This window comes from Leopardus geoffroyi, chromosome A1 (genome assembly GCF_018350155.1).
Source record: "Leopardus geoffroyi isolate Oge1 chromosome A1, O.geoffroyi_Oge1_pat1.0, whole genome shotgun sequence".
In the NCBI taxonomy this organism is placed as follows: domain Eukaryota; kingdom Metazoa; phylum Chordata; class Mammalia; order Carnivora; family Felidae; genus Leopardus; species Leopardus geoffroyi.
Window position 1 is genome coordinate 149,899,253 of NC_059326.1, and position 16,091 is coordinate 149,915,343.

Consider the following 16,091-nt stretch of genomic DNA (forward strand, 5'->3'; position numbering starts at 1 on the left):
GCAGTCAGGTGATACAGAAATATTTCTGGTTAGAGGAAAATAGTAGCCAAAGAAAAATAGACTGGAAATAATGAAAGAGGAGTATTGCTAATAAAGAATAAATAAAAATCAGCCAAATAAAGACAGTAGAATAAGAATAAACTAGTAAAAATTAAAGACATTTATCTATTCTTCTTGCAAGAGAAGGAATATTTAGATCCAACTGCTCTAAGTTCCTTTAGTCATCAGAAGAAGGCTTCTGATAATTTTCTTTGAAGTGTATTTTATAGCCTCAGAGATCTTACTATTCTCTAAATTCTTCACAGTGTTTATAATTTTCAAAAATCTTATTTAGTTAATATGCCACATACTGTAATCTCTGCAGAACTATTTACTTTTTAGTCAAAATAATTTCCTTTAACCTCTGTCTCCTCAATGTTATTTTCTCACAACATCTCCCTAATAAGGAAAAATGTGCTCTTGAAGATTCTAAGATGAGGTCAGCAAATGCAGTAGGAATATTAGGGGTTAGGAGTAAAAGCTTCTTTCCAAAATTTTTTGGGTCAATGGAACCTTTTGGTATTATTTAGATAAACTTGGAAGCCTATTTGTAGAGCTGAGGATGTGCTAGGGCATGAAACACAATTTGGGATTCTTCAAACACAGCTGTAAGCTCTTTTTTACTTCTTGATCAGTTTTCCCCTCAGAAACAACTCATATATTTGTACTAAACCCCTTGAGGTTCTCTATAATTATATAACTGCCTAAGAATGACCTTTTTACATATTGAGGTATCAAAACTGAAAAATATGTTGGAATGTATTACATTCATATTTAAGTTGCCAATAAAATCAGAATGAGACAAATTCATTTTCTAAAAATTAAATGTTCAGATTCTTTTCACCCACAAGTCTTTGCCCAGCATTTTTGATTATTTATTTTTCACTAAATACTATATTTAATTCAATATCTGGATAACTTTTCTAAAATCACAGATATCAAAGATTGTTTTACTAAAGCTAAATGTTATTTTGAATTTTCCTCTTTTGTATATTGTTTTTTTCAGTACCTCCTTGTTTAATATTATCTGTAAATTTAATTAACAGACTGTTTACTTCCCTTTGTTAACTGATGTTACATAACACCACATCTAACACCAATTGCTGCGGAATCCCTGTAATGCCTCTCTCCACATAGATATTTCATATATTTTTTTAAAGTTGTTCTTCAGTTTTTGACTCAGGAAACTTTAAGGACTTTGACTCATGAAAGCTCAAGGAGTCAAGAAATACAGGGGCCTGGAAGAAAAGAAAAGGAAACCCAGAAACAGAAATTGAGGGAGAAATACGTAGGAGCAAAGAGAACATGAGACCACAAATGAGAGAAGGGCAGAAGGTCAAGGTGAATAGAAAAATTAAAAAAAGGCAATAGACAAAAATAAGTATAAACATTTAACCCTTCTATAAAGATAAAATGTCACTGAAGGTGGAAGACTGACTTGAGATTCAGGAAGCACACAAGTAATAGTAAAGATCAAAGCCTAGATCTGTCCAATAAAAGGAGTATATAAGATATTTGAAAACAACTCATGAATGATAAGTGGCAGTCTCTGGATAAAAAGGACAGCACAACTCTAAGACTGAATATATGGTAAGATATTGGTATTAGGTTGATACACAGATATAGTAGGTGTTTCGTACTAATTGAGTAATTGGTATCCGAAGATGTGAGCTGATCTAATCCAGTATTTGTTAAAAGGATGGAGACCTGTTCAAAGCTGTTGACATGGATGTCTAGCACTGGGCTAGGCAGTAGAACACATATTGTATTTGCAGTCTAGCTTCGTAGATACATAAATCTAAAAGTAACTAGAAAACGATGTGACTCAGTGTGTAATTGGTGTTGGCCGATTAAATATTGGCTCTTAATTGCTAAAGAATTTCAAAAGGGGGAAGAAGACAATTCTGCAAATTAGAATAGTGAGCTTGACTTGGAATCTTAGGCACATACAGAAGAAGTATGAGCACTCAGAGATCTGTGATAACAAGAGCTGGTCATAACTTGCCAGTCCAGTGCCCTACATTCAAAGGCTGTTGTGGGTAATTGGGGTGGGAGTGTTGGAGGACTGAAGTGGTAATTCACTGTGGCTTTCAAGCACAGGCTACATGAAAATTTGTTGGCAGTTGGTGGAATATGCACTTTGAAGTTCTCTTCTTACTTTGAGGGTCTAAGTTTAAAAGAAAAAGAAAAACTGTTCTCACAGAGGCCACTGTAAGAAGTAGGACCAAAATTATTAAGTATTATGGAATAACTTCATTATGCATTTTCTCATTTCCCAACCTCCTTTCTAGAATAGTCCAGGGCTTAGCAACACAATACCTATGTCTGTTATCCACCTACCTAATGAATGGCATTGAGTTGGCTTTCTCATCTATTCTTCTTTGTATCAGAAGCATTTTTTTGGTATTGCATACCTCCTTCTTGATTAGCATACTATAGTATAGTGGTTCTTAAATGTGTAAACTTGGAGAGCCTAGTAAAAGATTCCTGTGATTTCTGACTCAGAGGGTCTGGGATGGAGCCAAGAATTTGTATTTCTAACAAGTTCCTAGGATAATGCTGGTCTAAGACCACTTTTGTGACTAATCCATCTTTGCTCTCACAAGTGGTATGCTGTATAAGAGGTAAGCACAATGAAGAAGTCCTCGGGATTACTTTCTAATCAACTTAGTCACTGATTTGGCAAATAGTGTTTATGCAAACTTATATAGTAAAGGAAAATATCTTGTGCATACCTTGCCACCTCTTTTAGTGGTCTTTTCCTTTTTTCCTGGGCCTCTGTTATAACCCCTACCCATCCCCTTCCTTATGTGCTTCTCTCTTGGTTTGATCATCGTTGGCAGAGAAAACATCCATCTCAAAGACCAATATTTAAAGGTATTTAATGTGGGATTCCTTCTGAGAGAATTAAAAAACAAAACAGTATCATTTGCCAAAGGGCAAATTGCACATACTGTAATTTCAAACAATGGTGATGATTCCTCCATCTATATGCATGCATGAGATAGTTTATATAATAGTCCAGCATGAAAGACAAAACAAACCCCATCTCTCTGGCTATATTTAGGGTGAGAAAGCAGTTTATTGATAATTTTTGAAGCTATGCATAATTGTATATGGCACTTTGGAACCTTGGTATTTGCCTGGTTCAAGGTTCTCTATGCTTCGTATGTGCATTGTGGAGCGTGCCCCGCTGTGTTCTGCACGCAAATGAACATCACCCCTCCTCTCCACACCACATATAGTACCCAACATACCTGCGATGGCACTGGTGTGTGTGTTGGGCGGGAATAGAGACAGAGAGGTATGACAGGAGAGATGGCGATTGTGGGAAACAAAACAAAATGTGTAGTCTCAGAAATCGCACTTTACAACTATTATTTCCACCAAAATTTTTAGGTCACCCCATATTACTTCCCTATTTCGTTTGAGTTTCAGAACGTAGTTTAAAATTTCATTTTATTTTTTAATATGGAATGCAACGAAAACAAAAAAAAACCAATTAATAGCACTGCCTCGAACTTCGAGGCAATCCCTCATCCCCGGGCTTCGCGTCCGGTTTCTGCACCGCTGGGTAAAGGTGTTTTTTTCTAGCAGTCAGGAAGCAGAGAACTGGCTTCGCGGCATCTTCCTTTCCCTTTTCCTCGGTTCCTTCCTCTCCACCCCTCCTGGTCCCTCCTTTCTCTCCTGCTTTCACAGTGCAGCACGGCCGCGTGCTCGGGTACCCACTCCTCCCCTCCGCCCATCAAACAAAACCCAGAGAGGCAGGCGCGCCCTGCAGCCGGCGACACCCACGGGAGAAACGGCCACACCACCACACGCTCGTACCACAGCGAAACAGTGAGCACGGCCGCGCACCGCGCGTCCCCGCCGCTTCCTTCCCTCCCGACGCTTCCTTTTCCTCCCTCAAGTCCCAGCGCCCTCACCCCCGCGCCAGGAACGCGCCTGCGCAGAAGTTGCCCTCGCCCTCCTCCCCCGCCCTTCCTTCCCTCGGCTCCTCCACTGGTGCCCCGCCTTCCTTTCTCTCTAGTCGGTTTCACTGAGCACTCCAGGTTGGGAGCAGTTCAGTCGATTTCCCCGCTACCCCGCCCCCCTTCCTCTTGGCTCCCCACCCCTCCCATCTCCAGCCCGGTGGAGGATGAAGCGGCTGCAGTGGCCCCAGCCCCAGCAGCGGCACCGGCGGTGGCTGCGGTGGGGGTGGCCGGAACTAGGGTGGTGAAGAAGCGGTGGCGGTGGCGGCGGCGGTGACTGAAGGAGCGGCAGCCGCCCCAGCCGCTTCCTCTGTGCTTCCCTTCCTCTTTAGTGCAGCCAGGAAGTTTTTCACTTCTGTGCATGTGTGTGTGTGTGTGTGTGCGTGAGTGTGGGTGTGTAAGGTGAGGGCTTGGGGCGGCGTTTGTGCAGGCGTTGAGTTTTTTGCCCACTTCGCTTCCCGTAACCCGGGCAGCTCCGGAGCCGGGGCTGTGGCCCGAGGAGGGGGCGCGGCGGCGGGCTCTCTCCTTTTGTTGTTGTTTCCTCCGCCTGGGGAGCTGAAGGGGGGACGCGCCTGGGTGGGGCGGCTCGGAGCCCGGGCCTGGTGGCCCCTGGGGCTCCCGGGCGAGCTGGGTAGGGCTGAGTAGATCGGGCTTCAACATGATGGCGGCCGAGGCCGGCAGTGAGGAGGGCGGCCCGGTGACCGCCGGGGCAGCAGGAGGCGGCGCAGCCGCGGGCTCGAGTGCCTATCCGGCAGTATGTAGGGTGAAGATACCCGCGGCCCTGCCTGTGGCTGCCGTACCCTATCCTGGGCTGGCGGAGACCGGAGTAGCCGGGAACCTGGCTGGCGGAGCCGCTTTGGGGTCAGGGTTCCTGGGAGCCGGGTCTGTGGCAGGGGCAATGGGGGGAGCCGGACTGTCAGGGGGAGGTGCTGCCGCTGGCGTGGCTGGCGCCGCTGCCGGACTTGGAGAGATGGGTCTCGCCAAGGGGACCACTTCGTTGCCTGCTGAGACCTTCGGGGCAGGCGGCGGATTCCCTCCTCTGCCGCCTCCTCCTCAGCTGCCCCCTTTGGGCGCCGGCCTGGGAACGGTGGACGAAGGTGACTCTCTGGATGGACCAGAATACGAGGAAGAAGAGGTCGCCATCCCGTTGACTGCTCCTCCAACTAACCAGTAAGTCAGGACAGCTGTTCAGGGACTCGGGAAGCTGGCTCCTGGAAAGAAGTGGGAAAACCTACCTCGTTCTTTCAGCTGTGATTTGTTCTGAAAAGTTTTGAAGCTTCAGGTTCCGCGCGTAGGAATTTAATTTGATAACTCATCTTCCCTGCGGGCATACTCCCTGGCGTCTTTGTATATTTATTGTTACTCTGGGAAGACGTAAAGTTTTTAAGATGAGAAGCATGGGGAAAATGTGTATCCATTGAGAACCGGATATAGTTCTGCCCCTTCCAAATTTAGGTGGCGTCCTGGGATTGAGCTGAGCTTGCAGCTGCCAAGGCAGTCGGAGTTTGTATTAACCTGTGTGTGTATTCCCTGGTGAAGCCCGATTATTCGTCAGAAGCTTTGAATATACAAGTATTTGAATGAGTTTTGTACTGATAATCATTCGAAACATCCATTGGTCAGAACGCTTTGTTTCTGTGGCACTGCAAATCCCCATTTATGCCAATTGAAAGCATAGCGAGGCAGCAGTCTTCACATCATTTATGAAGATGTGGGTCAGCGAGAAAGGAAAGGGTTCTGTGAATTACAGGTGTGATTAAGGGCCTATCCTCCAACAACGTCTGTAACTTGGGCTAAAGAATTCCCATTTATTATTAGTGTAATCTTTTACAGTTGAGACTTTGTAAGTACAGTTTTGAAGTAAAATAAAATTAAAAGTGTGCTTCTCTTCAACACTTTGTTGGTGACCAGTACAGTGTTATATTTGACAATTAGTTTTGACAGAATATTGCTGAACACATAGGGCAAATGGCTTTTTCAAATAGTGAGTACGTTTCCCTTTGTCAGTGAACATAGGGATGTATTTATAAAGGTGGACCTTGATGGGAGGAAAATGTTGATGGTAGTAAATAAATAAAAAGTGGTTAATGATGGCAAAACTTTTTATATAGATCACTCAAGTAAGTATTAATTGACCTTTAGAATTTTGACACCCTTAGTGTATCAGAAAAAAAAGATTTGGTTCGTATGTTGACATTCACTATGGACAATTGAAAGGTTTGTTTGTTTTGGATAAGCTTTGGAGGATTTGGAAGGGACTTAAAAAATGAATTAGAAAAAGATTCTGTAATACTAATCCATTTTTGACTTCAGGCTACTTCTTTTGATACTTAAGGTGGAAAAGTAAAATTAGCCTTATTTATGTCAGCCAAGATATAGCAGTATTGTATATTTTTCATATTGTTAAATGAGAATTTAATTTTTTTGTATGGTTTTATTCCAACTTGCCATACTATGTCTTTGTTTTATAGACTTCTGAAGGTGTTCTGGAAGTGTGAAAAATTTGAATTTTACAGCACTGTTTACACACCTCCAAGCCTTTTTGAAAGAATCAAATATTTAGGTGCCCATACATTGCTCAGCCCTGCAGTTACAATAAAGTGCAACTTTGCATACTGAAAGAATATAGTCTTATGCTAGTGTTCATAACAGAATTGCATTAGGCATGTTCATTGTATTCTAAATTTTTTTAAAAAAGAATTTTGTAGAACAGTTTTAGTTTCACGGCAAAATTGCGTAGAAAGTAATATAGTGTTCCCATTAAATTGATAATAATAAACATGAATGAGTACTTAGGAAAATTTGTGTTTGTGAGAAGTCCATTGTGTGAGATTTCCATCATTATTAGTATGTATTTGGGAATAAAAATATTTGTATGACTATTGAGAAATGTTCATGTTCTAAAAAGTATCCTCCATTTCTCCTATGTTTTTTAAATTTGTCACTGAGAAGTACAAATTTCCCTCTTTTCTTTATCTTAGATATCAGCCCAGAGTCACTGGAGGCAATACAGTGTAGTGGTTAAGCGTGCAAATTCTGAAGTTAGACAAGATTTGGGTTGGAATCCTGACTCTGCCACTTATAGCTGTGTGATCTTGGAAAGGTTAGTTTCCCCACCTGTAAAATAGGGATAATAATGGCACCTCCATCATATGGTCATCTTTAAGGTTTAATGAGAACCCAGAAGTTTTCAGCATAGTGCCTGGCGCATAGTAAGTGTTCAATAAGTAATATCCCTAAATAACAGTAATATTTTTTTATTGTCATTAAATTGCCTACTAATTCTGTTGGTACAGGGACTCCCTCACTAATCGTTACTTTAGAGAATGGTTTGAACTCCAAAGGCCTATCTACCATGATTAATTATTTTAAAAATTATGACTTTTTTTTTTAATGTTTATTTTTGAGAGAGGGGCAGAGAGGGGGGCAGAGGATCCCAAGTGGGCTCTGTGCTGAGAGCAGAGCAAACTGTGAGATCATGACCTGAGCTGAAGTTGGATGCTTAACCAACTGAACTGTCCAGGCACCCCTAAAAATTATGACTCCTTAAGGCTTCCAATAGATTAAGTAGGTTTGGAGATGAAGTTCAGGTCTTTTCTATAAAGTTCTATTTTAAATTGAAACAAAAACTTTAATGATTTGGTTAAATAATGTCAAATCTTTTGTAAAGCTATTGAAGAAATGTTCTTGGACTAAATTAATATTTGTTTACTAGTGACTGGTCACCTTAGTTATTGGATAGCATGATATTAAGGAGGTTCGGGTCATAGGTTTGAGTCCATAGTAGTTTGTTAGAGTAGGATTCCCTGGTCACAGTATTCAACCGTGTATCCAGCTAGTTTGGTGCTATTGGTCGCAAGAGAGTCAAATGACAATATGTAGATAGACAAGTACAAATATATTAATGCCATTCATATTTTGTACCTTGTTTTTCTGTGCATGATGAATCATTGTCTCGTGTATTACTGAGCATTTACATAACTTGGGGTAAGGCTGGAGAAGTTTGTATAATTTTAACTATTACATTTATTTGAATATTTTGTTTTCACAAGTTTTGAGGAAAAAACAATTAAAAAGCAATGAAATTCTCCCTGTGTATTTTTATGCTATAGAAGGTGCTGTATCTAAAACTAACAGATTTCCTTTTCAAGAGAGAGAAAAGTTAAAGGAGTTTGTCACTGGTAGGCCTTATGATTTTATGACCTGCTCTTAGTGGCCTTGGTTATTTTTTACCTCTTCTCTAGAGGTTAGGGGTGATAGTAAAGGAGCATTGTTCCCTTAGTCCACCTTCAATTTTATGTAGAGACTTCTTAAATTTTTATTTTAAGTTTCAGAGAAAGAGCATGCACACACGTGAGCAGGGATGGGACAAAAGAGAGGGAGAATCTTTTTTTCTTTTAATTTTTTTTTAATGTTTATTTGTTTTTGAGAGAGAGGGACAGACAGATCACAAGTGGGGGAGGGGCAGAGAGTGATGGGGACATAGAATCAGAAGCAGGCTCCAGGCCCTGAGCTGTCAGCTCCGACTTGGGGCTCAAACTCATGAACTGTGAGATCATGACCTGAGATGAAGTCAGATGCTCAACTGGCTGAGCCACCCAAGCACCCCAGAGAGAGAGAATCTTAAGCAGGCCTCGTGCCCTGAAGTAGGGCTCAATCTAAGGACTCATGACCTGAGCCGAAAAATCAGGAGTTGAATGGTTAACTGACTGGGCCACCCAGCACCCCCTACATGTAGAGATTTTAAACTGTCACCTGCCCTTGGAATGAATGCCCTTGGAATGATGCCCTTGGAATGAATCCAGTCCACAGATCTATATTGCGTGCTTTTGGTGTAGTTGGTACATTTAGTAAGTAGTTGATACCATTTAAAAAATAGGAAGACGTCACATTTAAGAAGTCTTAGTTTCTAGCACACTTCCAAAATCACAGGATTTGGGGCTCCCTAGTTGCTGTTCCTGTTTGAGAGCAGATTGCCAGAGCTGAGTAATGGTTGCCCCTTTTAGGTGAGTTCTGAGCTCTAGTTTGCGGTAGTCTCTACGAGGCTTGCTTTGCCTTTGGGATTACGTGCCTGGCATGTGGCATAGATCTTTCCTTGGACCTAATATGCTGGCTTGTCAACCCTGAAACTTGAAGGAAGAGGAAATAAGGAATGTTAACTGGTACCTTTCTTTTCTTTGAAAAAAACATCCATCTCTACAAAAATAAAATCATAATTAAGCCAAATAATTATTAGAGGTTAATGTTAGGACATGTAGTATTTATTAACTTTGTCACTAATTGCATTATAACCATGGGTGAGTCATTTTTTCTTAATAAACGTAGGGGTGAGAATTGCAGAGATTAGTTATGTACAGAGCGGTTGCTGATGAGGACCCAGGTATTTTTTACAATATTTGTATGAATAGTAGAGCAGTGTAGTAGGTGCTAAATTTAAGGGATAAAAAAATGAGTTGGATGCCTTTTTCTCAAGTCTCTCTTTCTGGGCAGTTACAGATCTAGTAGGAAGTTAAGTTGACCAACTATTCTGATTCAGGCTAGATTAAGATAAATATCATGAGCGAAGTATGAGCAAAGAGTCATGGGCTTTAAAAGAATAAGAAATTTATATAATTAGGGTCGGTAAGTCTTTGAGGAAAAGTAGCAAGTATGTTATCCCGGCTGCTTAATTTATTTTCTAAACATGACCTTTTTGGTCCCCACTCTCTTTGCCTAATGATTATATCAGGTAAAAAAGACTTAAAGGTTAAATGAGTATAAACTTTTGGCCCCAAGAGAAGAGTCTGTCCTACTGAACTCTTAATTACTTACCTGTGGTCTGGAAGGAGATTGAAGGAGGTGTCTGTAGTTACTGGGAATACAGAGCACGGCCAAAGGCTGGAATTGGTTTGGGTCATTGATGGGTACTTTGGGGAAATTAGGAAAGCATTATTGACAGAGATAAAAAGAAAAAGGACAGCTGTAAATTAGGAAGAAGAAAGGGAAAGCAAAATGCAGGCCTTTCTGGTTGCTTTACTCTTGTGTTTTTACTGGCCTTTAGGGGGATGACAGACTGCCTTTAAGAGCAGCTCTAATACCCAAAAACAATACCTTGGTAGTGGTGAGGGGGATTTATGACAGTATTAATAATAACTGTTACTACTGCTGACATTTTTTGGTTGCTTACTACCTAACAAGAACTGTTCTAATTGGCTTACATGTGTTGGTTTAGTTATATATTGCTTCACTCCAAAACTAAATGTTTATCTGTTCTTGATTCTAAAGTTGGCAAGGCTTGATGGGGACTGCTGCATGTGTCATTTGTTGGCTATAATATCGAAGGTGGCTTCTTAATGATGCCTTAGCTGGGACGGCTGGAACAGCTGATGGATAGCCGGGACTATGGCTGCCTCTCTCCTTGTATACCCTTCATGCAGCCTTCCCCCTTAATTAGCTTGAGCTTCTCTACAACATGGCAGCTGGGTTTTGCGAGGGAGCATGTCAAGAGGGCAAGCCTCATTGTGCCAACACGTATCAAGTCTCTGTGTTCTTCACTGTTTGCTGATGTTCCAATGGCCAGTGCTAATAAACATGACCCAGTTTAGAGTTAGTATGGGTGGGACTGCATCACTACCGGGAGGTGAGATTTGTTGAGGGACTCAAAGTAACAGCCTACTTCATATGTTACTCATTTACATGTAATACAGATAATACTAGGATAGGAGTGGTGAGGGATAAAGTGGGAGAAAGGGCAAGTACTTGGAAGTTCTTCCCTTAGGCTTGACGTGGTAAATTGTCTTTCATTAAATGATTAAGATAGCCTCACAGTAGATTTTGCTTCTGACCACCATTATCTTAATTTTAAAGCAAGTTATGGAGAATGGATGCTATTATCGCTCATTGTTTGAATGTTCAGTGTATGTATGGTAGGTGTATCATCTTGAAATCACCTGCAGTACATTTCAATTGTGGGCTAAGTTAGAAACAGTTATCAGATACAATTTACTGGTAACTTCTCCCTATGTCTAATCATTATCTCAACAGGATTTGGGGCATAATTTTAGGCATTTCAGTTATTGTTGTGAATAAAACAATGAACATTTTAGGGGGCAGAAATATAAAAGAATGTACAGTCTACTTGAAAGATGAGGCATTAATGACAGTGACATAAGATGAGAAAATTAATCTTAAAGATGTGTGGTACAGATACATTTTTCAAATTAGGAGATAGTTGTGGAAGGGTTTAAAGAATGAAAGTATCTGAACGAATAAATTGAAATTTCATACTGTAATCCTCTTAGTGGAGTTTTACAGAAAGTTTGATTGGTTTTTGTAGTATTGTTTATTTGATATTATAATCATAAAAGTGATATTCATAAATACATAGTGTTTAAGTGATAGATGAAACTCTCATTTGCCGAGATGCAGAAGCAGACTGGCAGACAGCCCGTATGCAGAACTAGAGTGGTTTGGTTAAAGTCACATAGCTAGGTAGTGGCAAAACTGGCACAGAATCCAGTTCCCATAATTTTTCAGATATGTTTAGATTTGAGAAATATTTATAATGAATTTGGGTGGGGGGAGGAAGGCAGAGGCCCAGGATTGACTAGTCCTTTACTCTTTGCTGGGCACTTTACATAGATTATTTTGTTTAACTCTCACAGCTACACAATGAGAATAGATATTCTCCTCATTTTTAGTGTTCAGAAAACTGAGTGATGGAATTCTAATACAAATATTATACTTTTTCCTTTGTCTTGCCTCCTTCCATTAAGTATAATACGCACTATGCACACTCATAGAAAACATATACTTAAAGGCTGGCTGGTCACTGAGTATTATGGACTGAATTCTGTCCCATTAAAACTCCTAGGGTTGAAGCCCTAACCCCCATGTGGTGATTTATGTATAGGGCCTTTAAAGAGGTAATTAAGATTAAATGAGGTCATAATGGTGTGTCCATAATCCTGTTGGACCTTATAAGAAGGGGAAGAGATACCAGCAGTGCACATGCACAGAGAAAAGGACAAGTGAATTCACAGTGAGAAGGTGGCCATCTGAAGCCAAGGAGAGTGGCCTGATTAGAAAGCACCTCTGTTTTCACTTTAACTTGGACTCAGCCTCCAGAACTGTGAGAAAGTAAGTTTTTGTTATTTAAGCAATTCAGTCTGTGGTATTTTGTGAAGGCAGCGCAAGCTGACTGATAGGATACACTAGATAACCCTGCCTCTTTAAAAATGGCTTTGGGTGATTTTGGAGCAGATTAGATGCACATTTACTACTTGAGAAATAAGGTCCTCATTTTTTTTTTATCCCTATCTTTCACTGTAGAAAAGAAAAACTTCCCTTATACTTTACCTTCTTTTCTTATGTGTTAGTGATGTCTACCCTGTGTTGAAAGATGGAAAAATTATTTAAATGCATGTCTGATTATTGTAGTGTGAAAAGATCCTACATATGACCATGAATGGTAGCCAGGGAAAATCCTGTGGGGGGAGACATTACTCCAGCAAAATTTCTGTATTCACTCTGTGTTCATTGTTGTATTATTCATTGTTACTTTTTCATGTATGTATACATGCATATCTTTATTATTATTATTTTGCCTGGATGTCAATAAGATAAATACCTGCTCAGTGTTTATCAAGCTAGATTATCAGTTTATTACAAAAGATATAACTCAGGAACAATCAAATGGAAGAGAATCATGGGACAAGTTATGTAGAAAAGGGTACAGAGCTTCTGTGCTGTCACGGGGTATTCCACTCCTCAAACCACTCTCCCACCTCCATGTGTTCACTAACTGGAAGCTCTTTCAGTGTTACTTTTGAAATTGTCTTTCTCCTACGTTTCTGTCTGAAGCTTAAGGGAGAGACCTAGAGATCTCTCTTTGTAGGTTCAACCTGCTAGACTGCATTCACAGCTAAAACGCTTGTATAATAGACCATGTCTCTTCTCCATCCATGCCTATCTATCTGCCTATTGATTTATCTCTCAGATTTTAAAATTAAACTTTTAATTTTGAGGTAATTGTGTAATTTCACATTTAGTTGGAAGAAATAATACAAAGTATGTGTCCTTCACCATTTTTCCTTAGTGACAACATCTGGTATGACAACTAGGAAATTGACATCGATTTCGTTGGCTCGGCATACAGTCATGTGTGTGTCTTATATGTTTAGTGTGCATTTAGTTGTGTGCAGTTTTATCACATATGTAGATTTGTGTAACCACCACCTCAGTAAATATAAAGAACATTTTCATCACCACCCGGGTTCTTTGTGCTGCCTTTTTATAACCAAGCTCACCTCCTTCCTCCTCTCCCTCATCTCTAATTCCTGGCAGCCACTAGTCTGTTTTTCCTTTTGTCGCTTCAAAAATGTTATCAAACAAAGAAACAAAACACAAAAAAACTACGTTGTACAGGTGGAATCATAGCATGCAACCTTTTAGGACTAGCATTTGTTTTTCAACATAATTCCCTCACGATTCATTCAAGGTGTTGCATGTATCAATATTTTGTTCCTTTTTGTTTGCTGAGGAGTATTTCATGGTATGGATGTAGGACAGTTTAGCCATTCACCCTTTGGAGAACTTTTGGATTATTTCCAGTTTTGATTATTAGGGAAAAAAGCTGCTATGAACATTTGTGTTTATGTTTTCACGTGAAAAAAAAGTTTTCATGAGTGCACTTGGCTGGATTGTGTGGTAATTGCATGTTCAGTTTTATGAGAAACTGCAAATCTGTTTTCTAGAGTGGCTGTATCTGTTTACATTCTGACCAGCAATGTATGAATGACGCAGATTCTCTATATCCTCACCAACATTTGATATGGTCATAATTTTTTATTTTAGCTATTCTCATAGGTGTTTAGTGATCTCACTATGTTTTTTGTTGTTGTTTTTTTTTTTTTTTTTTTTTTTTGAGAGTGTGTGGATAGAGGATCTGAAGCGGGGCGTGGTGGGGGAGGCTCCCTGATGACAGCCGAGAGCCTGATGTGGGGCTTGAACTCAGTAACCATGAGTTCATGACCTGAGCCCGAAGTCTGAGCCACCTGGGTGCATTGGTTGTAATTTGTATTTCTCTAATGGCTGAGGATGTTAAAAATCTTTTCATATGCTAACTTGCTCTCTGTATGTCCTGTTAGGTGAAATGTTTGTTCGTACCTTTTTCCCATTTTCCAAATTGGGTTGTTTTATTGTTGAGTTTTGAGAATTCTAAATATTAGTCATTTGTCTGCTATGTGCAAATACTTTCTTCTGTTCGGTAGCTTGTCTTTTTTTCATTTTAACAAGGTCTTTCTATGTGAAAAAGTTTTAAAATTTTTTTAAAGTTTATTTATTTATTTTAAGACAGTGCAAGCAGAGGAGGGGCAGAGGAAGGGAGAGAGAGAATTCCAAACAGGCTCTCATCAGGCTTGAACTTCTGAACCATGAGAAAATGACCTGAGCCGAAATCAAAAGTCAGATGCTTAACCGACTGAGCCACCCAGGTGCTCCAAAAGTTTTTAATTTTGAGGAGACTTAATTTATTAATATTTCCTTTTGTAGGTTGTGCTTTTGGAGGCAAGACTAAGTAAGAACTCTTCACCTAGCCTAGGTCTCAAAGGTTTTCTACTATGATGTTTTATAAAAGTTTTATAGTTTAATGATTTAATGTTAAGTCCATGATCTATTTTGATTTCATTTTTATAAGAGATAAGATGTTTAAATTGAGGTTCCTGTTTTGCCTATGGATATTCAGTTGCTCCAGCACCATTTGTTGAAAAGGTAAATATCCTTCCTTTATTGAAGTGGTTTTGTACTTTTGTCAAAAATCAATTGGCCATGTATGTGTGGCTTTACTACTGGGTTCTCTGTTGAGTTCTCTTCGTTTATATGTCTCTATCTGCTAATATCACACTCTTGATTACTATAGCTGTGTAGTAAACCTTAATATCAGGTAGAGTTGTTCCTCTCACTTTTCAATATGGTTTAGTTATTCTAAGGCTTGTGTCTTTACATAAAAATTTTATAACAAGCTTATCCATATTTGGACCAAAGCATGTCCACACTTGTACAAAAACTTTACTGAGATTTTCAAAGGAATTGTATTAAACCTATAGATCAGTTTGGGAATTGATATCTTTGCTATATTTAATGATATGCCTTCATTTTTTTAGGTCTTCCTTGATTTCTTTAATCAGTGTTTTGTAATATCAAATCCTAATGTATACTAATTGTTAAATTTATACTTAATTATAATGTTTTTTTTCTCTGGAGCAATTTTGTGAATATTGTTATGTTTTTTATTTCATTTTCCACATGTTCATTACTAATACATAGAAATAAGATTGATTTTTGCATTGGTCCTGTACTCTTTGACCTTGCTTAAAATTACTTTTTAGTTTCTAGAGGTTTTTTTAACAGATTCCTTGGAATTTTCTATATAGACATGTCAACTGCAAATAGGGACAGCTTTCTTTCTCATCTGTATACCTTTTATTTCTTATTGTGGTGGCTAGAACTTATAGTTCTGTATTGACTAGGAGTGGTGAGAGCAGACATCCTTGCTTTGTTCCTTGCCTTAGGTGGAAAGCATTTAGTATTTCATCATTAAGTATGTTTTTTTTTAAATGCTTATTTATTTTTGAGAGAGAGCGCAAGTGGGAGAGGGGCAGAGAGAGAGGGAGACACAGAATCCGCAGCAGGCTCCAGGCTCTGAGCTGTCAGCACAGAGCCTGATGCTGTGCTGGGACTTGTGAACCATGAGATCATGACCTCAGCCGAAGTTGGATGCTTAACTGATTGAGCCACCCAGGCACCTCAAATATGATGTTAAGTATAGGTTTTTGGAGGGTGTAGTTGGGTAGATCCTCTATCAAGTCAAGGTAGGTCACCTGTCTGCCTAGTTTTATTGAGAGTTTTTATTATGAATGGATGCTGGATTTTGTCAAATTCTTTTTCTGACTCAATTTATATGATAGGATTTTTTTCTTTAGTTTGTTGATATTGGAGATTATGCTGATTTTTTTGTTTTAATGTTGAACCAGCCTTGTGTACATGGAATAAATTGCATGTGGTTTGGATGTGTAATGTTTTCACATATTGCTGGATTTAGGT

General features: G+C 39.5%; 1 protein-coding gene across 2 annotated transcripts in view; it reads left to right on the forward strand.

The window, feature by feature from the left end:
- Window positions 1-3,721: 3,721 nt before the first annotated feature.
- RASA1 (RAS p21 protein activator 1) overlaps window positions 3,722-16,091 on the forward strand; it is a 114,287-nt gene continuing 101,917 nt past the window's right edge. Inside the window, exon 1 of one of the 2 annotated variants that reach the window (XM_045497319.1) lies at window positions 3,722-5,180. In XM_045497319.1, the coding sequence (XP_045353275.1) occupies window positions 4,669-5,180 (512 nt within the window). In that variant the 5' untranslated portion in view covers window positions 3,722-4,668. The remainder of the gene's footprint in view (window positions 5,181-16,091) is intronic. The other variant, XM_045497327.1, reaches the window with a different exon arrangement.